This window comes from Tinamus guttatus, unplaced genomic scaffold, assembly GCF_059628265.1.
Source record: "Tinamus guttatus ecotype Peru unplaced genomic scaffold, ASM5962826v1 Tinamus_guttatus_pri_ptg000524l, whole genome shotgun sequence".
NCBI lineage: Eukaryota > Metazoa > Chordata > Aves > Tinamiformes > Tinamidae > Tinamus > Tinamus guttatus.
The window spans coordinates 1,089,551-1,114,751 of record NW_028289058.1 but is presented as its reverse complement, the minus strand read 5'-3'; the positions used below and the strand labels follow the sequence as shown (position 1 = coordinate 1,114,751).

The 25,201-nt window shown below is 38.8% G+C and overlaps 2 protein-coding genes across 2 annotated transcripts in view; one reads left to right on the top strand and one right to left on the bottom strand.

Moving 5' to 3' along the window:
* Nucleotides 1-6,992, bottom strand: part of USH1C (USH1 protein network component harmonin) — a 38,560-nt gene extending 31,568 nt beyond the window's left edge. The window contains exons 1-3 of the mRNA XM_088533819.1: nt 6,945-6,992; nt 2,213-2,280; nt 32-175 (exon numbers count right to left, since the gene is read on the bottom strand). Coding sequence (XP_088389945.1) covers nt 32-175; nt 2,213-2,280; nt 6,945-6,980 — 248 coding nt within the window. The 5' untranslated portion in view covers nt 6,981-6,992. The remainder of the gene's footprint in view (nt 1-31; nt 176-2,212; nt 2,281-6,944) is intronic.
* A 3,076-nt stretch (nt 6,993-10,068) lies between these two features.
* Nucleotides 10,069-25,201, top strand: part of OTOG (otogelin) — an 87,832-nt gene continuing 72,699 nt past the window's right edge. Inside the window, 11 exon segments of the mRNA XM_088533854.1 lie at nt 10,069-10,120; nt 10,212-10,276; nt 12,416-12,503; nt 19,301-19,393; nt 19,603-19,757; nt 20,135-20,253; nt 20,390-20,595; nt 21,913-22,043; nt 22,878-22,984; nt 23,759-23,868; nt 24,658-24,783. Of these exon segments, the coding sequence (XP_088389980.1) occupies nt 10,069-10,120; nt 10,212-10,276; nt 12,416-12,503; nt 19,301-19,393; nt 19,603-19,757; nt 20,135-20,253; nt 20,390-20,595; nt 21,913-22,043; nt 22,878-22,984; nt 23,759-23,868; nt 24,658-24,783 (1,252 nt within the window).

Below are 25,201 nucleotides of genomic sequence, written 5' to 3'. Positions count from 1 at the left end.
CGGTTAGCTACGTTGTTACGCGTTCCCTTACCGTGATCTTTTGGGTGTAAGCTGGTCGTACTCCAGCTGGTGTTTCAGCGGGATGAGCGGGCGGATAGCGTCGAACAGAGGCAACCTGCTTGGTTCATTAATCACCAGCTTCAGGTCCCCCACAAGCACCGGCAGATTCATAGATCTACAAAATTACAGTGAGAAAAAGGGCTCAGCTAACTAACACACCAACACAAATTATCAAATAATAACTTGTGCTAAATACAACTTAAATTTCTGTGTATCCCTTCAGCTATTAAGGAAGTTATTTATGTATCTCTCGGTTAAACGAAAGCAGAATAGCCTTTGCAAAACTAAAACTTTCGTAAGCAAAAAAGTAACCATACCCTTAAAAATGACTGAAGTCTCCTATGCTTTACCTTTTAAAGGTCATATACATCACATCTTTACAGAGGACACTGTTAGTTTCATTCTCCTGTGTATGCAGGGGGGTTGGACTAGATGATCTCTAGAGGTCCCTTCCAACCCTAAGCATTCTATGATTCTATGATTCTATGATTCTCAGGGTCCCCCAAAAGAAGATTTATGAAATGGTTCAGAAATAACCCTACAGACCACTTTTACCTGCCTACTGTATTTCTATTTCCTTGCTAGTTCTCCATTCCTCCAGATGGATCTAGGCTACAAATTCCTTCCGAATTCAAGGGACAAATTAATTGTTTCCACATAGTAAAAAAATCACATAATACTCAGTAAAGATCTGTTTTGAAATTTGTTTCCAATCAAAACAAACCAGAATTGAAGGGTCATTAACCTAGTCAACCATCAACAAAACCTACAAGACTAAAACCATTGTGTTTTTCATGCGAGCTATGCTCATGAGTTTGATACTGTCAGCACTGAAATAGTCAGTGCTCTAGAAAATGGTCTTTGTTGCCTGGCTGCAAGTGTGGAACAGCTCTACAAACGTGAAACTATTCTCATACAGCATCTGGTTAAGCTTAGTCTATGGTATCTACTGTTCTCTCTTAATGTTTAGTTTTCCTGGTCTAAAACTCCTTGAAAAAGATGTACTGAAAATACACATCAGGAATGGCTATTACATGAAACTAGAGATCAAATACTTTGATTTGCAAATGCTATTCACAATTAAGTGAACACTAAATATTAACTACAATAGTAGTTGTATATATTTTTGTCCTTGAAATGCTTTCTAATTAAAAAAAAAAAAAAAAAAGAAGTCAATAAATTCCCACAGCAAAATTCAAAGTTTTGCTCACAAGTTATTGCAGGTCTGGCAATTGAGGAGAAGTTACTGCACTGTTAATTTGGTAACTGCAAAAAGATTTTAAATTATTAAGAGCTACCAATTCAACCTGCTTTCCAAACAACGGGCATTATCAATGGAGAAGCAATTAGACGGACTCGACTGAAATGGCATCAGATATGCAGCTGAACACACCCAAAAATGAGAGCTCAGTACAAACACTGCATGGAAACATCTACATTTCACTCAGTGGAGATGCTATTAATTAAGATATGAATGGAAACAAGGTCTATCATAGCCAGTTGTCTGTGATGAGTGGAAAACACATTCTCACATTCTTCAAGAAACAATAGATCAAACGATGATCTCATTTGCCGTGATATAGGTCCTAAGCAACCATGGTTTAAATCAATTCAGTGAAAGGACTTGCAAGTGGCATATCAGCTTACATTTTTTTTCTTTTCATTATATCTTAATAAACTGAAATTGTTAAACATGCTAGACAGATTTCCAACCTAGTCCTTTTCATCTTCCAGATAAAACAGTTGAAATCAAGAATTAATCTGAATAGTTTATAAAAATCTTTAAAACACAAACTCAGCAGAAGTTTCTGATCAAAATAAAAGTGTTTTTCAAAATATTCATGAATTTGATCAATATTCTCTTCCTCTTTCCTAAATGCGACTTTAGCACCTACATTCTTTTTTTCCCAATAAAGGTCTGCAACACTGATAAGTCATAAAAACAAAGTTTTAATATTAGCTGTAGTAATGCTCCTTTTCTGCTAGCAGGCTATACTGTAAAAATATAAGATTTTGTTAAACAGAATTATAAATCATTAATTATCTATATAGTATTCAGGAAGACTGCATATATAAAATCTTGAATGCTCATTCTTTAAATTTAAAAGCATTGGTGAAATTGAACTCAAACATAAATAAAGCTGTATCTTACTGGTGGTACATTCGCAGCACATCATAAAGGTAATCCTTCTCGGCTTCATTGTCAATCAGAAGATTAACCTGAAAATCCAGAGTCTTTATTTTAATTTGAACATTTTGAACATAAAAGACGTTGACAAAATTCCTAAGCCACAGACCAAAGATTTCAACAGGGAAAGAATTGAAAAACAAAACAAAGCACAACTTTTGCAAGATAAAACAAGAAGCTTATAACAAGACTTCCTAAAATTAATGCTGCAGCAGTTGAAGAGGGCAATAAATACTGAAATTACACACTCTGCATGCTAGATGTCCTCTTGGTAGAGCAATATCATTACAATTACATCACATTTGCCTTACCTGATAATCACTGTACTGTTGAAAAAATGTTTTAAGAAACCTTTTTGGCCATTCGTTAACATAGCACATGCTGTCAGAGATTATAATTATAGCAGTGCTATGCTCTTATCTCTGTCCTGTTGCTCCAAAGCACTGATGCCAGCACCTCACTTAAACATTATGCAAACTTCTAACACTACTATTCCTCTTGGCTGCAGCTCCGAAGTGATAGAACTTGCTAGTTATTCTTTCCCTCCTGAGTAATAGTACATTTACTTGAACCAGTGTCATGTTACAGTGCCTGCGCTTGGACAATTACAGTAAAATAGATTTAAAAAAATAATACAGAAATCTGATATTAGAAGCTCAATTTCTATTCGGTGACATCAGTGAGATCCCCACTGATCTTACTTGTATTAGGAGTTCATACCACGACAATTTTACTTTTAGACAAGACTGGTGTTTAGGAAAACAATTTGCATCTGACCCAAGGGGTAATGTTACTGTGACATGCAGCCTGAAGACCAATTTGCATACTTAAAGGAAGTCCTCTCTTTCTAGATTTGCACCAGTTTGTATTATATTGCAAGCTAAATAAATGTTTCATACTCTCTTCAACCCTTTCTGCTCTCTAAAGTCAGCCAGGCTCGGTGTATCCGAGTGATTTTCTATTATCTATATCCTGTTTAAGAGATCACTTTCAAAACAATTAAAAGCTATAAAATCACACACAGGACATGACTGCTTAAATCCTACTCAAGATTGCTTTACCAGTAAACTAATTTGTTCAGAGTGAATTTTATAACACAAAATCGAAAGTTTGCCTGAAAAGGAAATAATATATCTGCATTCATAACTGACTGGTTCACCAATGTCATACATAGATAAAATTTAAGGTTATAAACACAAAACCAAATCCAATACTTATTTCTTCTTTCTCATTCTTCTCTTGCTGCCTCCTAATTCACCAGTAGCCACCTGCCATGTCTTATTTTTCTAAACAATGAGCTCCTTGAAAAAGACTTATTGTAGGCATGCACTTTAGCTAGATTCATAAACAACATCTAAAAGCTGAGTCCACTGAAACATCAAAAGACTGTGTCCTAATGCATTAAAAAAAAATAAATGAGTGGCAACACGACGTAACTTGGACTAACAAAATGCTTTAGTATCTCTCTAGTTTGAGGAATCTAATTGTGAGGGGATGGGATAGATATTTCACAGATTTTAAACCGTGGAGAGACTATTCTACTCGTTTTCATTATATTAAGCCTCTACACAATTTTTGTTCATTTATGCACCAAGCGCACAGCTTTCAATTGAACTGCACCATCCCTTTCAGAAAGGTATCTCACTCTGATATTAAAAAGACTGTAAGTGGCAGAGAATCCACCCCATGTATATTGTATTTCTAGAGTGAACAGGAGGGGTTCATCTCACCTATCCTTTTCTTCTCTGTAGGTTAGACATATATCTCAAAGCATATAAGCTTTACATCTTATATAAGCTTTACATCTAGCATATATCTTAAAGGGTGATGTCTTCATAGTCAATGGATTAAGGCAGACACTTCCATTTGGTTTGAGTCATCCTAAATATCTTCAGAAGACAACTGCATCCTTTCTCCAAGGCTACAGAGAAATCCTGAAATGACAAGTTTGCCTAAACTGATCTGAAATTCTACCCCAAATTAGGACAGACTATCTACCTTTCCAAAATATAAATTATCAGATTATTTTACATAGGAGGTCTGTTAAACTTAGACTTTCACTTTCAGAAACTTCTTCTCTAGGTTGGAGAGCTATGACAGACCATTATTCTTCCTACAGTCCAAGTAATTTACACGATGACTGGATCTAGTACTCAATGTTACAGAAATACACAGGCACAGAGTAAATTCTGCAAATGTACCAAGTATGATAAAGACACATACCCATCTCTTTAAAAGGTTAAGAGATGGATCTCCTAACCTCTGACTTGAGCGCACTGAATTTGTGAAGCTCCTTTCTACCCTCTCAGTATAATTCTTTGGATATTCTATCTGGACACCATATTGGAGCACTGCTTTCATTAACATTATATTGGTATTGCAATAACAAGCTTAAAATAAAGAAACACTCAACAGATTTATCTGAAGAAAAACAGCAACTGAAATTAAAATAGAGACTGCAAGTGATAGAAGCCCTCTTCATTTTAAGTGCAGGCCAATTTCATTGAGTGAGTAATGATGCAGCTCTCCTTTATGGGTTTCTTTCACTAGCTGCAGTAGCATCTTGCTACCAACTACTATAAACCACAGAGCTGCCTGCTGATCTAATCAAGTATACCAATTTATTTTAATATTTGTGTAATTGTTAAAGGCTTCAGGTTCAAGTGTGTTTTTAAAGAAAACTGACATAGAGACAGATTCTGTAAAAAAGGAAGAATATGCATAAATGCATACATTCATTTACTGCTTCCTCAGTGAGCTTCAACACACGCACCATTTAACTAGAAATGCAAAACAGTAACAAGTGAACAGCAGGACATCTCCTGCCCTTTCTAAAACACAGCAAAATCTACCAGCTGAAACATCAATCAGTTCTGAGGAGTCTTGACAAAATGAACACGTCCTGATTGTTTAGCATAAGGCACTAGCACTGTATTTGTAGTCTCTTATATGAAAGGTCAAAATTCATGTGATTACACAGCTTACAAAAACTGTATCTTGTAGCAGATGCAGAAATTCTATGACAAACAGCTGCAGACAACTTCCTTTAATAATATGGATTTTCTTACCGTTAATGTATGATATATTCCTTATTTAAATGACAGTATAGTAGTTGTGCAAGTTTCACTTTGTTGTTATATACATATAAGCTCGATTTTTAGTATACATATCAGTATACATATAAATTCTACTCTAAGCTTCTTTAGTGAGAAATAGAGCTCGATATGCTTGATTTCTTACTAAATATATCACACACTGTTTTGTTCATTTCAGTTAATAAGAAATCACCACAAAAATTACACCTAGATACCAAAAGAGTCTGCAAGAGGTCTATATCAGGTTATTCTGTAGAATAAAAACTGTGAAAAATATGGAATTTTCCACACCAAAAAATGCTTATTACAGTGATGCACTATGGTAGCAGTAGCCCAATCTGCCAACTTTCAAAAATTACCATAAAGCTGTATTCGAACTGCCAGGTCTTGAAAAACTATTTGAGGAAATGAAAGAACTGGCCAATATACTTGAGAATAATTTATCACTAAGATTCCTGCCTGGTTGATAAGGAGAACTGATTAAAAAGATAATAGCAACAACAAAAACAATGGCAAGCTGTGGGAAGCAATTAACAAGAAACTCCAATACTGTGGCTGCCTATTTTGGTTTTTGACATAGCTAAAGCAAGAAAACAAGATATTGAAACGCTACAGTGGCCACTAAAAGCATGCTGAAATGCTGAAACAAAACAATTTAAAGAAAAACTCCTGCTCTAATACTGTCTTACTTAGATACACCATTTTTATGTAGACACGTCTCATTTACTTTCACCAAGGAATATGGGTGATAAGCTTCCTGTGTCAGCTGGGTGGGACTAGCATAATTTATGAATTACAGCAGAGAAGGAAGAAGGTTTAAGGTTCAGGATGGTAACTATTTGCCCAGACTTTATAGACCTGTTGCACAATTCACTGCTGAGTTATACAATAATAAGCAGCAAGGCAGAAACAACTAGCTTGATAGCTGTAGTCATCAATACACAGTACCCAGGTCCTTGAAGTTTCTATACTTCAATTTGTATATAAGTGGTTCTTTGCAGCCCTTCTACTTCATTTTAGCAAACCTTACAAGCCTAAGGGTTTTATTACCAGTTCATGTCTAATTGCTACAAAACACAACATTACATTACTGTATTTTCTGGAACTAGCTCAGAGTAACCCCATATACTTACAGAGAAGAAAATAAAAAAAGTACTAAAAACTTTGTCATAAACTACTGTAGAAAAATATCCCTTAATTGTACGCATCTTTTTCCCCCCACTCCTTTTTTAAAAGTACTCTTTGAGCTTATTTTGCTCATGCAGCTCTGAGCCCTGCCAGGAACTTATTTGTCGGGGTCAATGACAAAACGACGCGCCAGGCGGCTCGAGCAGCTCCGTGTACCAGGCGCTTTTGCACATGGCTGCACTCGCACAAATGCACGTCGCAGGAAAGCTAAGGCAGCTCTGGACTCTCCTGAGCCCCAGCCGCTACTGCGCAGAGCTGCGGACGCGAACTCACCACCACCACCACAACAAGGGTTTCTGACACGGTTAGCGTTTGGGGGGCGAGAATATCATGTCGAACCCTGAATAACAAACAAGCCCTCCCGAGGAGCGGTTTCGCCTCTGCCTCCCCTTTGGGAGGCCAGACCCCCTTACCTTGTGCCTGAACTCCCGCGCCACCCGCCGCTCCATGGCGCGCTGCCGTGCGGGAAGCGGCAGCGCCCGCACTGACCGCCCCTCGGCCGCGAGGGAGGCGCCGCTGCTGCCTTCCTCCTCCTCCTCCTCCTCCGTGCCGGCTCCAAGCTCTGCCCTTGGTGACTGACCAGGAGGCTTCTGCTTGCTTGAACCCCAGGCGAGGGCTCCCCCATTACCCTACATTGCCGGGGCTTTGAGATTCAGAGGCACGCGCGCAACACGCTGCTCGTCCCTGCATTACAGTGAGCGCTTCCTGTGGATACAGCCCAACATCTTCTGCTGTTTAAGTACGGATGTCTCTAGCCCTGGTACTTAAAGAGCTTGAAGATGTGGGACTTGAAGCATGCTAACACCTGGAAGGAGGGAAAAAGGAATTGTTTCGGTGAATTGTATAATCTCAGTGATTTTTACTTTTATGTAAGGAAGAGGAGTTCGATTTATGATTTTATGTTGGGTTTAAAACCTGATCTCACTTCTACCAGGCTTTCCCACTAAAGGAATAGTTTTACTTATATACACAGCTCAGCTGCTATAGCTGACTTGCCAACTGCCACCCTGTATCTGGATCGGAATCAAGCTCAGAGTGTCCAGAAAGAAGCCTGTTTCAGACTAATCTTACTTAGGTAATTTTGTCTTGGGCTGGTTCTTTTTCCCATTTTTTTAATCTAGTACAGGGTAACACAGACTTCTACAATTAAGACTAGAAGAAAGGGCAGGAGCCCAGCTAGCCTATGTCCCTAGCCCCATGGCACTCACAGCCTATGTAACTCTAGAAAGAATTAATGCAACAGGTTACATAAGCACAGGTAGCTTACTCTACCCTCCTTCTGACAGGGTGGAAATGTATATAAAGACACACACAAAAAAAATATATAAAAAAATACAAATCTAAACTGAAACTCATTACATTATTGGTGTGAAAACCTTTAGAAATTGCTCTTATGGCTTTCAGAAGATGGCTTTGCTGTATTGGAACATTTCAACGCTACAGGTGATGCTGTTTTGCCCTTTCAGGTGTCAAGGATGAAAAAGAGAAATGAATTTTAAACATGTATTCAAATAAGCACAAAATCTGTTTTCAGAAATCAAAACTTTCCTGTATCAGAAATGGAACTCACACAAATGTTTTCTCTTCTTCCTAACGTAACCTGTAGTGGCACGCAGTATTGAAAGCCTATCTAAGCACTAGATACACAGCCACATAATGTCTTCCCTACATATGCAAAACAAAATTATCTTATATTTGATAGTGAAAAAAGGGTATGTGAAACATGTGAAATGTAAGGGACACAGATAAAATAACATAGGATTCCTTTAAACTTACATACAGATTAAAATATTAATTGATATATATCAGTCACGTCTGAAGTCTTCGCAGGAGTAAATCTTTCATCAGCTGAAAGAGTTAGGTAAGTTTGAAAGAAAGAGACAATAAATGTACCTGAAATCAAAAACTCTTCCTCCTGTAGCAAAATACTTATTTGAAAACTGCTCTATGTCACCAGGCAAAGAGTATACCTGTCACCAGGCAAAGAGTATACCAGAGAAAAAATTAAAAAAAAAAAAAGATGGGCTATTAATCTGCTCTGTTACGAGAATTCCTGTACTTCTCTCCACACAAGCACAGAGCAAACAAGCTTACAAAGCTATCCCACGCTCCAAAACAGCAAGCTTAATAATTAGTACATTTGCAAGATAGTTCTGAAACATATGATATTAAAAGCCAATACAATGATAACTTACTAGTTTTGTGTAATAAAATCCTTCTTAGTGAGAAATCATAGTGCATCTAAATGAGCTTTATACAGGTGCCAGATACTGTTTGCTACTTGTGGCTTTAAGGGAAAATGGATAAAGTAGACAGCCCATTTACTAGGCAAAGAAATGCGTTTAAATGTGTGTTGTGTAAACTGATACCCGTTGCTTTTGATCTACTTTCTCAACTCCCATTGATGCAATCTGGATCAGAGAAAGGGTACCAAAGCCAAGTGCATGGTGCACCAGGGTAGATGGACTCTGCCATGGGCTGACGATAGTACACGTTTCTTTAAAAAAAAAAAAAAAAAAAAAAAGAATGTACAGTATTATTTAGAAAAGGGATTGCTGGTTGAAGAATCCCCTTTCTGCCTCCCCTTCTTTCACACATCAACTCCTTCAGCACTGACAGGGGGGCACTGCATTCTTGGAGAAAACATCACTGGTTTTCCACCATTTCATTAGAAATGAAACACTTGTTGCAGCAAGAAACACAATCCACAGGGACAAATTACAAAGGCAGAAAAGAGATCTTTTTAATGACTTACTGTTAACAGACTTCCCAAAGCAGTCAAAAGGGGCCCTTTTCATCTGAGACAGTTTCTCACCTGGTACGGAGCAGCTTCTAAAGCTCCTGTTATAAGATCTGCAAACCTGAGGAAAGACAGGGAGAGAGGCAGCGGCAGATGGGAGAGGGAAAAAGACAGAGGGGAAAAAAAATAGAGGGGCGAGAAAAGGGGAAGAAAAAAATAATGTAAAGGTAGCAAGTATAACACACTAAATCGTTAAAAAAAAAAAAAAAGGGAAAAAGGAAAAAAAGGAAAAACAAACATGCAGAGGGTCTACAGAGAGCTCCAAACACGAGATTGGGAGTGTGTGGTAAGGAAGGCAAAGGCTTGCCAGGAGCTCACAGGTGTGGCTCGGCCTGTGAGTGAACCTCACAGGTGTGACTCAGGGGGCTCCGCTGTGCCCCCGGCTCCGCCATTTCGCTATTCCCTCCTCAACGCTCGTTTCCTTTCCGGGCGCGAGGCGCCCCTGAGGCGACCTCGCCGCGCGGCGTGGCCCGGCCCGCGGAAGGGCTCCGCCTGCTGCCGCCGAGCCACGAGCCTCAGGATCGCGGGAAACGGGGTAAAAAATCCCAAAAAAAAAAAAAAAAAAAAGTCCCCCAAGAGGCCGCGGAGTCGGCGCCTTCCCGCCCTCTCCGGCACCTGCCGCCCAGCATGGCGGGCGGGGCCGCGCAGACCCCGCCTGCGGGGCGGGCAGGAGCGCCGGCCGCAGGTAGCGGCCGATGTCGCCGCCGCTGTCGCGTGGGGAAGCCGCTGCCGCCCGCATGGAGGTCCGGCTGCTCCTCGGGGCGCTGCTGTGCGCCAGCCTGCGGCCCGGTGAGCCCCGCGGGGTGGCGGCGGGGGGTCCCTTCCTCCCTCCCTCCCTCCGCGGTGCCGGCGGCGCTAACCTGTCGCCCTTTCCTTTCAGCCCCGTCCCCGTGGGGCACCCGGGCGCAGCTCGACGGCGACGACCCGCCGAGAGGGGAGACGCAGGTTGGTCCGGGCGCGGGGGGGACGGAATGGGCGCCCATGGGAGATGGCGGCGGGCGGCCCTCGGGCACGTGATGGCGGCGCCCGCCGTTTCCCGCGCTGCCTGAGGCGTCGCCTGCGGTGCCCCCGCGATAGTCCCGTTTCCATCCTTAAAAACGGCTTTCTGAGGTGCCTCACTTGAGGCTCTTCCTTCCGATGACAGTGTTGCCGTTTCTGATCCTCTAGGGTTGGTCCTCACAGCAGCATCAAGCAAGTTTTGTAGCACTGCTGCCGAGGAAGGACCTGGAGAAAAGGCCCCTCTTAGATATCAAAAGATAGTAGAAAATGCCCTCACTTCAAGGGAAGCAGAGGTCCACTGTGACAGAAATTACTGGACTTTTCACGCTAAGTAAGGCAGGTGATGGCGTCGCCTTGCAGCAGTCTGGCGCTGGCTTCTGGTTGTGGCTGATCTTGGTGGCTTCCGTGGCCCTCGCTGGCCTCTCCACGGAGAAACCCTGCCTGTGTCCCAGCTTTCCCTCCATTACTTCTTGGAGATGCTCCGTTGGGCAAGAGGCATGTATGTACCTGCAGACTGGTACCAAAATCAACCAATGAAAAGACTAAATCCTTGTTGATGGAATTTTTTTTGAATAATTATTTCCAAGATGCTGCAGAAAGTTGTTATCTTCTGTTTGAGCTTCCTGAGGTAAATCTTTCAACACACTCTTTTGCAAGAAGTATATTCAGAAGAGAGAGAGAGAGAGAGAGAGAAAAAAAAAATCAGTGTTAGTTAGAAATCGAAAGTGTTGTAAGAGTATTAAGAGTAGTGTTTCCAGCTATTTAAACCCTCTAAAACTAGGGCATTTTTACATGTTGCTGCTCTTGGTTTTCTCAAGAGGAAGAGGTAATTTTTAAAGTAATGCTTAGAGGCAGTGGTTAAACTCTCTGCAGAGAGTGTTGCATCCACATGTACTCAATAAATGATGTATCTACTAAAAATATTTCCTTCTTAAATATCTAGATAAGCTGAATATGGGATATAGCTGCTAGTTTACAAATATTTGCGGAATCGTGCACAGCGCTAGGGAAAGTGAGTGGTAAAACTCCAGGACATTAAAACTGAATGCAATAAACTTAACCCTATGCAGATGTGGCTGGTGTTGCATATAATGTTATTTAGGATTTTTTTTTCTGAAATACTTGTTGCAATCTACATACAAAATGTAGCTAACAGTTTGTTATCAAATAACACTGTTGTCACTGAACATTTCTTAGAGCTACTTTGCTAACTAATGTGCCTTTGGTTGACGTGACTGTTGTAAGATCTAAAACATCTCCTAGATGTAGCTAAAAACATAATGTTGCTTCCTCAAAGCACGCTTCCTACAAGACCTGGCATGGAAATACTTTTTGTATTACAAGAACAGAATAATTCCAAGAATGTAATTGGTTATCTTTGATACTGTTTCCTCTGAAAGAAATGCTATGAAAAAAATCAAATAATTTTAAGATTTATGGTCAGGTCTTGTCCCATTTCCCCAAGTTAAAGTAACTGAGAAAGACTGAAGGAGAAGATGGTAGGAAAGATTTTGGTAGCTAACATGGTCCTAACTAAGTTTGGTGGGAAGACCCTCCCTCATTGTGTTTTGGATTGGAGCCTTGAAAATAGGGCACGATTATGCCTTACAGGAGATCCTGTTAATAATTATGGTTGTGTTTAGTGATTTCTGCATGCGTTTACTATAAGATCATCTAAAGTAATGGTAACCTAAGTCTAAGGATTTCCAAAACTGCAAGTTTCTTATACTGAGAATTATGTTGTTTGTGTCAGAGTGTAGAGGTTGTAATTGTTGGAATGAAAAGAATATGACAAAGAACACATAGGGGTGTTTGTGCATGCAGTTTTTTAATTTTCATAGGTGCTTTGGCTTAACTAGCTTAAAATCTGCCTGTTGTCTCAGACGTGATGTGCTGTGATGTTCTTTTATAGAAGTCTTTAATATAGAATGACTATATGCTACAATGCTGCTTGTTGACAACTCATTAATAACCCTGTAAAAAGCAGTGAGCTTACTAAGTAGGAAATTTGAAATCTTCTTTTTAGTCTGTGAATGAAGTGTCTTAGTTATAGCCATTTAAATGGATTGTTGTTGTCTTTGAAAGGAATTCAGAATGGCAGCTTATAATGCTTCATCTACAATACCTTCAGCTCAGAACAGAAGACCGCGCAGTATGAAGTGTGGACCATCCAGTAAGTTATTTATTGTTTCTATCTGAAATAAATTTTTTTTGTTTGTATTTTGCACCATTTAGTTAGTAAAGAAAAATATCAATAAAAAGCTATCATAGACCTTCAAATAAGGGGGCCGAGCTTGATTGGCCTTGAAGGGCTGCAAGTGTATGGCAATTAATCATGTGGTCTGTACTAGCCTTACATTCAAACTAGAAGCACGTTTAATCATTTGAAAGGGCATCTTTAATAGTAGTTTCTTTCAGACAAAGAAATTTCACCAGGCCAGTCTGCCCATTTTTTGAGATATTTTAAAATGTGCATAGATGCCTAGAAGCAAATAAATCACCTGTTCTGTACCTCCTGTGTGGTGGGAAACATTTTTGTTGTTGTTATTACATTTCCTCAGGAAAAGAAAAAGTATGGGTACGCTGTTTTTAATCCAGGTTAGCTGGATGAGGTGCCTTTAGCCATGAACTTGCAGTACTAGTCAAGTATTTTAAAGAGCTTGCGTCTTGATATTGTTATTCAATCTTACCTTCAGCAATTAAGTGAACAGGCTTTAATTTCTTTACTCAAGGTTAAAAGTCATCTACATTAGCTCTTCTGTAAAACCCGTTTCATATTTGTCTCGTATAAAGGATGTAAAGAAATTCAAAATAATTTTAGTTGGAAATGTTGTAAAACATTGAGTTTTCCTTCAGTAAGTGTGCAGGGTTGAACTGCACTTTTGGCTTACCTAATAGCGAATACTCTGGGTCTTTATTTCCCCCCTGCCCTGACTTTATAGAGCAAAATGTAAGGCTGGTAGGTGGACAGGACTCCTAGCAAATGTGGTTAGAGAGGTGGTATCTCCAAAAACTTTTGATTTCTGTGTTAACAAGCACGTTGAAACACTGTTTTCAGATGCTTTTGAGGAGTGTATCCCTGAATGCAAAGGTAGAAAGAGTAGGAGGATCTTATTTAAATAAATAAAAACTTATTAATATGAATTGTAATTAATGTGTATATTGTTATGAACCTCTCTACTCCAGGAGATAAACTTAGCCTAGAAATAGAGCAGTGGATACTAGTACAACTCCCTCTGCTCTGAAGGGTTGAACAAGATTATTGACCAGAAGAAGCAGTTTTCTTAAATCTATTTATCTCCTTTACCAAATAAAGCATCTGTCAAAGAGGTACAGAACATACTAAGCAATTTGTTGCTGTAATCCTTGCACATTTTAAGTGCAGAATTGTTCAACTCCCTATATTTGACTTTGCCAAGCGTGTGTTTTGCTTTTAAAAAAGGGCAGGACAAACCTAGAAAGAGGGAGAATGAATTCGGTATTAGGTATTTGATGATAACTTGTCACATGTGTAAGCTTTTAAAGGAGATGTGGAATTAAGTTTGTTCCCCTGCTGTGGTACCATGGGATAAATTTACTGTTTTCCCTCTTATAATCCTGTACTAATACCTGATATGACATAAGGTTTTTCTCATTCCTAATGTGCTTACTTTGGCAATACAGTCTTGTTAAAGAGGTGCTTTAAAAATTATTAATGAGTGTCCATACTTAAATAAAGTGATGATCATTAAATCCTTTAAACAGTGGATTTTTAAATTCATGTAAACTCTGGGAAATAGAGCTTCTCACTGTGTGTGAGTGAAAGACATCTTTTTAAAAGAAAATGAAAAGCCCAACCTGTCCTGCTTTGTTTAGGAGTTTCTGCTACCTTCTTTTCACGGTGTTGAGTGTGACTGAAACTACTACTCTTTCCCACATTTCATAAGAAAGCAGGGCCATGGCAACACACATTGTGAACCCTTGGAACAATAGTGTCATTTTGACCTGTCTGAAGGGAGATGCCAACTGTTACACTTGAACCGGGGTTTGCACTGATGCAGGGTTCTCTGAAATACTAGGTGATTGATTTTTAATTTTTTATCAGCCAATAAGGTATGTTTTACTTCTTTCACAAGTCTAGTGATGAGTTATATGTATGAAAATTATTAATATTATTTTTTGATCACGTCCTTTCCTGTGTAGCTCTAACTGAACTTGTTTTATGTGGGCTTTTCATATGAAAGGTGCATGGTTTATAACTCATTAGAGATCTTCACCTTTTCCTTGTGTTACTCAAGTTATGCAGTTTAGAAAGCAATCTAATGTCCGGTGTATTTCAGAGGAACAAAGAAGCTTGGTTTAGTAGGAGTAAATATGAAATTAAGATAAAATGAAAGAAATTCTTGTTAGTTTCTTTAAATATGAGAACCAGAGCAGTTGACAACAGATAACACTTTGCTTACATAGCTATTAAAGCTTTTAACTTCCCTCCACACCTATCTATTTTTCATATTAAGTTTAAAACAAACAAGATTCAAAAGCATATTAGGAATTTTGGATCAGCAAAGCAAATTGTTAATGCAGGTGAGTTTAACACAACTGTTGACAGGTCCTAGGAGCCTAAGATAAGGTCCTAAGAGATTTTAAACCTTCTTCCAGTAAAGCGATGTAGCAGGCATGAATCTTTAATGATGCAGGTCACTACTACTGTAGAAGGAAACTCGTCTCTTATAATAAGAACATTTAAAGATTGATTTCAAGAGATGCATCAGAGCAGAAAATCTGCAGCTAACTGGAAGTTTCTGAGCAGCGAAGGATTAAAATAACATCCTACTCATTCACCGAAGAATCTCAAAAAGCAAAATTTTGCATCCTGTTGTAATGAGGTATTTGTCCTCCTTTCAAGTCTGTACTGCATCCTGCTGAAACCTGTATGTCACAAATACTGTCATTATGGACATTTCAAAGACTTAGTTGAAGGGCAAAAGACAGTGCAAGAAAATGTACACAGAGACATCAAGTTTATTGCATTAATTCTTCTGTAGTCAGAGGACCCTGGAAGCCTTCTGAAGAATGTGCATGGTAGAAGTTATGTGAAGTTATAAAACATGAAAATCTGAGAATGCTGCCAGCAAAAGTTAAAATATTCAATAAAATATTTGATTTTAAATTCACAGGTATAACTTATAATCTTTAAGAAATTGAAATAGATTTAGTTAATGCATTTTTTGCAATTTTTTATGCCAAACTGTGGATTTGGGGTTTTTTTTTTTTGCCACTTCCTCAATCCAGAATAAAATTTGGGGCATATACTTGATCTGATGAACGATCAATTAATTGATCTTTCTAGTAATTGAGAAGCTTCCAGGCAGAAACAGTTTCTACAGTTACCTAAAACTTTTAAAATGTAGATTGGAAATTCCTATGGTGAGGTTTACATGATGCTGCTTAAGCATCTCCTTTCAGCAAGAGACAAGAGCTACAAGGGCAGAGATCTCCAGGAACGCTTTCAATAAAGTACAAGCAGGCTGGATTACAGCCCCATTTTTTTTTAAAGGGCCATGCTGATAATGAGCTCAAGACCCTGTTCAGGGGTCTTCAAAAGAGGAACTCAAAACAAGTTCCTTCACAGCAATGATGGTCCTACTACCGAGGGGACCTGCAGGTTGTGATGACACCACTGGTGAGAATATGCATTGCACAGGCAGAATCATGATGCTCAGGCCTACCACTTTTTGCTGGAAAAGTCTCGTCAATTTTCAGTTTCAGATTTCAGCCCAATGTGTTCAGCTGTCATAATGTCAAAAGAAAGAGAGGAGCTAAGAACTTTTTAAGAGGTCACTGTCAGGTAAGCCAAGGATGCAATATTCTTAAATATTGTTTCTTAATTTTAATGCTCATTTTAGCCTTGGTGTTTCTGCCCTTCCTGCAGGTGATGCAATGCCTCTCAGGCTTCAGGAAGAGACCTAAATTTGTGATAGAGAGATAGTATAGGTCAGTTTATTTAGGAATTTTTGTTCCTTTAATGACAAAGATCTGAATGAGCCCTTTCTAATGGGTTTCTTATAGCTGAGGATTTCAACATTAATTGGCTAGAAATTGATTGACCAAATTCCTGATTAAAGAAGTCCCCACTATTCACAGTAGTAAGATCATGGGATGTGATCCGGATTATGACCATATTCCTCTCATTCGCTGGTTAAGGATAACTAAATCTTTGCACACAGAACTCTTCTTGTAAGGAACAATACAATAATGCAAAACATTTACCTGCAAAGAGCAAGTGCAAAACCTATGGTTATCTTATTTCCTTGGAATTATATGTTGACAGAAGAAGACTTCATAAAAAGGAAAAAAGCTCATCATACGAGGTCACTTACTAGATCTGATGTGACCGACTCCTTTCCTCTCTAAAAGGGAGCAAAAGAGATGCTGCCCACTTAACAGCAAGTGTCTCCCAGATGAGCTGAAACTTCATCGGAAGAAACACGGCTTGGAGCAGGATACCTGAGCCACGCTAAAGTAGAATCAGTCAACCTGCAACATTAGAAGGGGACTAACTTCCTCTGCAGCTCAAAGGAACATGACTTGCAGTCTAATTGCAAGGTATTGTAGCTGGACAGGCAATGGGGCAGAATCTTAGAGAAGCAAAGAAGGGACCTGAGCTCGAGTTACACGGGGCTCACCACGCTCAAGATGAAAGAGATCAATGCCTGCCTCTCTGGATGAGAAGAATGTGGCTCTTGCCTCCGTGACAAGTTTGCTGGCTGTGTGCATGTAAATCAGCCAGCTCGCTCGCAGTGTAACGAGGGGCCTCTCTACGTGTATTAATTGTTAAAACGGAGCTCAGCCGAGCCAGGCAGCAGAAGAATTGGAGCTGGAGAGTTGAGTTAACCAGGCGGAGCAACATTTTCTTTTACCCTGTCTGCCTGCTTTGTTCTTTTAATCATGGCCTTTTATTTTATTTTTGGGGAGAGGAAGGAAAGATTGGAAAAAAATATTTTCTAGTGGTTTTGCAAATGAAAAAGGCTGTAGAAATATCATCAAGGAAATACTGACAAATTATGCAGGAACTTAATAATTCTGTCAGCTTGTAATTGAAGACCAGATATAATATCAGCTGGTCTAATTTGGGTAAATTTACGTTCGTAATAATAGTAGTATGTAAGTTTCTTGAGAAATCTTCCTAATTCTAGTATTAAACTAGCACTTGAGTGAGCACAGAGACGTTACTCTAAGTTCTAAGATTGCACAAAGCAGAAGAAACTTAAATGTGGCCTTTTATATCATAAAGCTTCTACGTTGATCACGTATTGGAAAGACTTAACAGTGAGATCTGAACCATTTTTCAAATGGTCTCATTAAAGGCAATACATTAACGGTCCATACATTCTGACAGGTTAAAAGCTTGCATGTGAATTATGTTTCAGGAGCTCAGTTAACCTGGTGGCTGCATCCAAATGCAATCTGTGTGTGGTAGACACATGTGCAAACCATGAACATGGGATTTTTTTTCAGAGGTATCTGAAAATGTTGTTCAACCTAAAGTAGGGGCTTAATATGAAGCTAGTGCTTGTTTATAGCAGCCTGTTGAAAACGCTGTCTGTTATCAGAACTTACCTTACTTTGGGCTGGGACATGCTCACAGGATACCCTCAATGTGCTGCCCACTTTCAGATTCTTTTAGTGGATGGAAAGCTCCTGAGATGAGTGTGTGACTTGCTATGTCCTATAGCACTGTTTCTGATGAAGTTCTTTGCTGGCAAAACAAAATCATCACTTTCTGTAAAATGTGTTGGTAGGAAACTGGTACTGAAGAGCACCAGTAAAATGGGCTTCTAGAATAGAATATGCTCCATGTATGTCCTGACTGCAGGACACACCACTGGCTGATTAGACCTTTTGTAAATAAAGGTTCTACCGAGACAGAAGGAAAATGTCATTTTCTGTGAAGTCTTTTTATTTATTTATTTTTACTGTCTCAGGGTAGCACTTAGGTAATTCATCTGTAAAGACTATTTTTCAAGAAAGTTGTATTTATAAAAATAAGGAAAATTAAAAGACTAAAGTTTCAATTTCTCCGAATAGCGTTTTCTTTGAAGCAACTTGTATGTTTAGAGCTAGTTTTTAAGTACAGTGGTTTGTTCATTCTCAGACAATAAATACTATTTCAGTTTCTTTTCTTCAAGCACTGCAAATACTATGACTTTTTTTGCATAATATACAGTGATTAAGATGCAAATTCTTTTCTAGGGAGACTCAAATTTTGAAGGGGCAAATGTTAGCAAAATAAGTGAATGTATTACAATGGTCAAAAAAAGGTATTTTAGTAGGTATAAATTTGATAGCTAGAAGTTTATTTCAGCTTATGCAGACTTTTCCTCATAATGTGAAGACTCGCGTTGGCATATTTTGATAGAGATTTTGGGGAAAAGCAGTCTTGCACTTGAGTATCAAATTTTTCCTCTTTTAAATGTTTCTGTCTCAGAAAACTAGAAACCACAGTACTTCTCTGTCTGCTTATGGAAAGTACTTGCACTTAGTGTGCTTAAAAGTTACAAGATTGATGCAGTTGACAGATCTGTGGCTGGCATCCTCAAGTCTGCTTCCTATGTAAGGATGCCCTCCTCGTGGCCGTGACCCCCAGTGTTATGCGTAGCCCTTTATATAAAGGACAATTGCCCTGTGCTGTTTGGCCTTGAAATAGTAGTTTACATTCTTTATTTGTTCCTTAAAGAGGCTTAAAGCATGACAGACTAACTAAAAAGGCCATTTTTATTTTGTATATTTTAAATGTGCAGTAGATTTAGCTGCACCTGGTTTTATTTCTTCAAGCATGTCACAGCTTCCCTGTTTGCCATTGTGGAGGCCTGTGGGATTCTTCAGCTAACACCTCTTGTCATTTGTGGAGTTGAATTCAAAGATAGAATTGAGTCTTAAGAGTGGAAATTGCCACCATTTATTTTTTAAATGCCTTGTTTTTCCGCTTAGATTCGTTTACGTGTTTTAATGGAGGCGAGTGTGTCCACAAAGAGCTTTGCAACTGCAGTCGATTTAATGCAACTGGACCAACATGCCAGACAGGTGTGTAGAGAGCAACAACTCACGAGGTTTCTGGGACTGTGTTCAAGTCTCCACAGCTGCCAGACTGACTTCTCTTTCCTCCTGCCTTCCCCCTCTTTTTTTTTTTTTTTTTCCCTCCCTGTGGTGCTATATAACTCACTGTGCTACTGCTTCTCGACTATACTGAATCCAAAAAGATAGTGCTACTTAAGTGACTCTCCGTTTGTTAGTGTACAACACAGGTGCTGAAAGAGATCATATATGCAGAACATGGGGCCAATACCACTTTGAAACATTTGATGGACTCTATTACTATTTTTCTGGGAAATCTACATACGCTCTTGTGAGACATACTGAATTAGAGGAACAGAGTTTTTCCATACAGGTAGGGGAATTCACTTTTACGTTCACTTTTATTCTTGTTGGACATGCTAATCATTAATTTTAAGATATTAAAAATAATTTTAGACCATAGTAAAGGGTTCTACAAGGTAATCTAGCAGCAGTGTATGCTACTAGTTGCTCTAGCCCAAAAAGTAAATGGCTGTGTGTAAACTGAGGCGTGTGCTTTCAAATCCTACTGCTGCTGTGGAAAGACTGTTCCATAAAGAGAGCTAGTTATACACCTTTAAGGGAAAAAAAACGGGACCATACTATTTACTCCCAGTCCTACTCTCAATTTGTATATATTAGGTGTGTAGATTTAATGATGCTCTTAGTATTCCAAATACCTGATTTTGACACTAGTATTTTATTTGGCAGGTGAATAATGATCCAGAATGTCATTCGTCTCCTTATTCATGTGAACGGTCCATTAGTTTATTCTTTTCTGGAGATGAAGAAATAAAGATGAGCAGTGAAGTCACCTATAAGGGATTTGGGTAACTTCCATTACATTTATGATGCTGGTTCTGCACTGGCATTAATATCACGGCATTGTTTTGATCAACACTTTTGTACTGAAAATGTCCCATTTGACGTGGGTTTTGTGTCTGCCTGTGATTTTACACATTTCAGGGTACAGTTGCCCTATGTCACTGGAAACTTGCGCATCCAGAAGCTGGCTGGGTACTTCCTAGTTAGGCACCAGGAAGCCTTCACACTGGCTTGGGATGGTGCCTCTGCAGCATACATCAAAATGGCCCCAGAGTACCTGGGCAAAACACATGGACTGTGTGGCAACAATAATGCTGTCGTGCAGGACGATCTTGAGACTAGTTATGGTGAGTATCCAAAATACTGCCTGACGTGTAACAATGTTCTTTATTTATTTTTTTTCTCCCAGAAATACTTTTCTATGGAAAATTTTACTTTGCTAAGCGTAGCTTTAAACTGTAATGCTAATCCAGTTTAGGAGGGGCAACATCTGAGATGAAGATACATGGAAATGCTTTCGCTAGTTGCTGTTGTCAGTGAAGGGAGCCAATATAGATAGGGACTCTGGAGGGAGGTCTCTAAGAAGTTATGACTTTTTTTTTCTCCAACAAATACTGCCCAAAACAAAAGAATGGGGAAAAATGTTTGGCCTCCGAAAAGTATCTTAAGTAAGATGGTAAGTGCTTCTGGAAATCTTTCCTTTAGGCTATTTACCTCTGCGTTCTTCATCTTTAAAATAAGGATACTGTTTCTGAAGAGTAATCCTGCAAGCGCGGAGTACGATATGTTGTAGATTTGCTTTGTTGGTTAAGCTACCTTACCCAGTTCTGCAAAGCAACAGCCCTGTGCTAGAATCCACCCTTACCCCCTTGAATAATTTACTTGCTAAATCTAAATGCTTAAATTAATACCTGGATCAATAGCTCATTGTGCTCCCTGCTTTCAGAGGCTTTCCCCTACCCTCTCACCTTTCGCAAAATATTTCCATCACATAAAGCTCTGATTGTAGTACAGCAGATGTACTGTGTATTAGCCATATCCAGCTAGCTCAGGGAGCAGTAGTAATAAAGATAAAGCAAGATAGGCTGAAACATTTTCTGGTAATCCAAGCAGTAATCAGTGTCACCAGATTTTAATGGTAGATGATATCATTGAGCTAGTTGGAAGCCAGTGTATGCATTCTTACTTGCATGAACATATTGCACTTTATTTTCTTACTAGAAGCAGCCATTCTGCATCATTGCACTGGTCCCAGTAGTGCCTTCCTTTTCCTTCTTTTATTGGGCTGCCTGTGGGGAATTCTACATAAAGGAATGGCTTGGAGTTATGTATATGCAGCTTATCAGTTCTCCTTTTCTTTCTTCCAGTCAAGGACTTCAAAAGGCCCAATCCTGCTCCCAAAAGTCCATCCTTTCCAAATCGCCTGAGTTACCTTCTTTCCACTTTTCTAAAGCCCATCTACAATATTCCATTTTAAAGGAACTTTTTTCCTTCTAAGGGCCAGATAGTCTTCAAACTAATATGTGATTCATTAAATCTGTTCTGGGTAGTGTTTGACTGTCTCCACTTAATGTGTTAAGATTACTGAGTATTTCTCCAGAAAATCCTATGGAAATACTGTTGGTTTCCAAGTCACTGTGTGATTGTATGTGTGTCTTGTTTAGGAAAACTAACAGATGATGTGACAGAATTCGTAGAGAGTTGGCAGGAAAATCCTCCACAAGGAACACCCAATTTGGATAATTCTTTTGTCAATGAGCCACCTTGCCTGACACAAAGCCATGAATCTCTGCAGGTTTGGATAACAACAGTCTGTGATTTTTACTAGAGCTAGAGTTTGCCTAAATGCTCTTAGGGAGCCTGGAGATGTTCTCATTCCTCCTTTGGAGAGGAGGACTAAGGTAGCATTTGCTACAGAGATTCTGTTGTCCATTTTTCATTTGGTTTCTAGAGAAGTTTATAATTTGTAGGTCTTTTTGGTGCATTATATTGTATGGAAAGTAGTCAAATGCAATGATTTTGAGTCTGGGACTAAATGAGTGAAAAGTTGTGAAGCAGGGGCTGATTCTAGTGATTCTAGCAGTGTTTTTCATTCCTTTGGCTAGGGAGTATAGGAGAAAGCAGGTCTTTGAAATCACGTTTTTTAAAAAAAAAAAACTATATATTTTTTAATCGCCAGTGCTTGGAATTTAGTTATTAGCCTTTCTTTTTTGTCCATCTCAATCACAATAGTTTCTCCTTCTAAGTAGTATTTTGAAGATTAAAACATCAAATGAAGTATTATGAAGCTAAAGCTTATGCCAGGCATGTTTTATTTCTGATGCCTTGTACTGCCTGATTTAAATAAAATGAGGACTCTACTGAAACACTAGTTCATAATTTTAGATTACCCAGCCTGCAAAAAAACTTTTTTTTGTTTTTGTTCTCCCGAACTTGGAACATTGAATCCTGAATCCAACAATGCAACAGTGCAGTGCTGGGTAAAGGATTCGATATTCTGAGTCATGTGGGATTGACAGCAATTTGTTATTGGCCACTGCCTCTAGTTAATAAGAGCTTTTACACAGTATGCTCTTCTGCCGATGTTTTCTGTTTTGAAGTTTTTCAAAAATAATCTCTTTCATTTTAGAGGATGTATACTCTCTGTGATATTTTGTTGCATCCCCCGTTTGAACAATGTCATGAGTATGTGAGTCCTCTTCCTTTTATGGCAAGCTGCACCAGTGATCTTTGCATGTAAGTGAATGAAATAATATATTTCTTCTGTGTATCAGTTTGCATGTAAAATGCTTTAAGCACAATAAAATGTCTTTATTTTTGTCCTACTGCTTCTGCTTTTGCTATCAGAAATGTCCAGAGTTGTTCTGATTTCCTTTGGTGTAAGGATGACCCAAATCATACCTAGCTACTTGCATAACTCATGAGTTTCTGCTCCCCTGAATATGGCATCTCTTTTGATGCTGAGTGTGCATCACTGATATTTATAATCAATCAGTAATGGAAAGTAGTAATGAATAGATAAATTCTGCATCTGCAAGACATCTCAATCGAACCAAAAGAGGAATTTTTGACCACCTGGAATGCTGTTTGTCCAGGTGGTTCTGACTGTTTAAAATAAAAGTCAAGTGGGGATAACTTTCTTCTTCACTGGCAGAAGTCAGATATTTGCTTCTTGTGATTTTTCTGAAGGATGCTAATCCTATTGCCAAAAGGGAAACCTTTAGTCAAATCTCTCTTTATACAACTGTATCTGCTGGTTTTCCTGGATTCATTCAGGAAATCATTGTCAGGTTTCAAATATACTAGATGTTTTCAAAACATGGCAGAAGCTCATAGCCGTTTAGATTTCCAACTTGTCAAACAACAAATATTATAGAGTGTTATTTGTTAATGTTAGTTTAAATAGCTAATGCGTATATGTAACTGAAATTATACTGAAACATTCATGAGATTATGACTAAGTATTTGAATGTAGGGAGAAAATAACAGGCCAATATTTATTTATATAAGGTCAGCAATTGATAATACAACTTGGTGTCGAGCATTAACTGAATATGCCAGGGCCTGTGCCCAAGCAGGAAAACCTCTTCATGAATGGCGAACACACTTCCAACAATGTGGTATGTCCATGTTTCAGTAATTGCACTTCAGATATTTCATTTTTTTTCTTCTTTGCTCTTCTTCGCTCTTCTTCCTGCTATGGACTAAGACACATCTTGGTGGAAGTATAATTCTGGCTTCACTTCAACGCTATATAAACATTACTAATTTTTTTTTTAATTGTAATTTTTGTTTGTACAACTACTGTCTGAAATATTGATCATGGCTTCGTAGATTTCTGATGTATAAAATGTTATGAGTGCTAAATATAGATTTGAATTATCGTTGAATTAATTCTTCATATTAGTCACTGAAAGAAAGTTTGAAAGAGACCATGGGAGATCATCTAGTCTGTCTACCTCTCTGTAACACAGGTTCGAAAATAGCTTTGTCATCCACAACAGAAGCTTTGCCCACTTGTTCCTACAAAAAAAAATCAGGTTAATAAGTATCCTACCATCCTAAACTGGTCTCAATATGTAAATACATTTATTGTGAGAATGCTTCTCCAAGTCTCCCATGATGCAAGTGAAGATTGTTAATTCTTGATGCACCTGAAACTCGTATCTTTCTCCTTGAAATTTTATTTATCTATAGAGAAAGAAAGAATGAGAAAATTAAATATATAAATGCATATGTTTGTGTTGTGAAAGCTGTTGATTCATAGTTCTAGACAACAAATACTCCATACTGAAAAGTAAATGAAACATGAAAAAGTAAAAGGTAAATGAAACATGTGCAAACCATTCATGCCATGAAGGGTGGTGGTATAACACATTTTTGTTTCTCAACCTGTTTCTACTTTGTAGTGATTACCTGTGCTGAGCACTTGACCTACAGTGAGTGCATTGACTGCTGCCCTGTTTCATGCCGTCAGCAGTCGCCGTGCGTAGGCAGTGAGCTTCCCTGCATTGATGGATGTTACTGTCCAGATGGTAGGTTTTTCAGATTGTTACACATACCTATGTAGTCCGCCTAAATTAAGGTGTCCACAGGATCTCGTTATAACCACCTTGTCAGCAGACTGCATGAATGACCTTTTTCTCTTTCAGTGGCAAGAGCCCTTTCCTCCATCCATAGCAGAGGAGCAGGTTTTGTCACAGATGCACATTCTAGCTATTCTAGCACCACAGTATAAACCAAAGATATGGTTTGCAGAGTTGGTGTCGTGGGTAGTTTTTTTTTTTAAAGGAGATATCTGCAAGTCCCTGTGCATGCTGAAAAGCCAGACAGGAGAAAAACTCCTGAATTCTTTTCATTATTTCCAGAAACGGTTTGTAGTAGTGTTTCCTCTACCATTGTGGTTCTGGTAGCTATGTGGCTTAAAGTAAAGCTATACGCTTTTTACTAAAA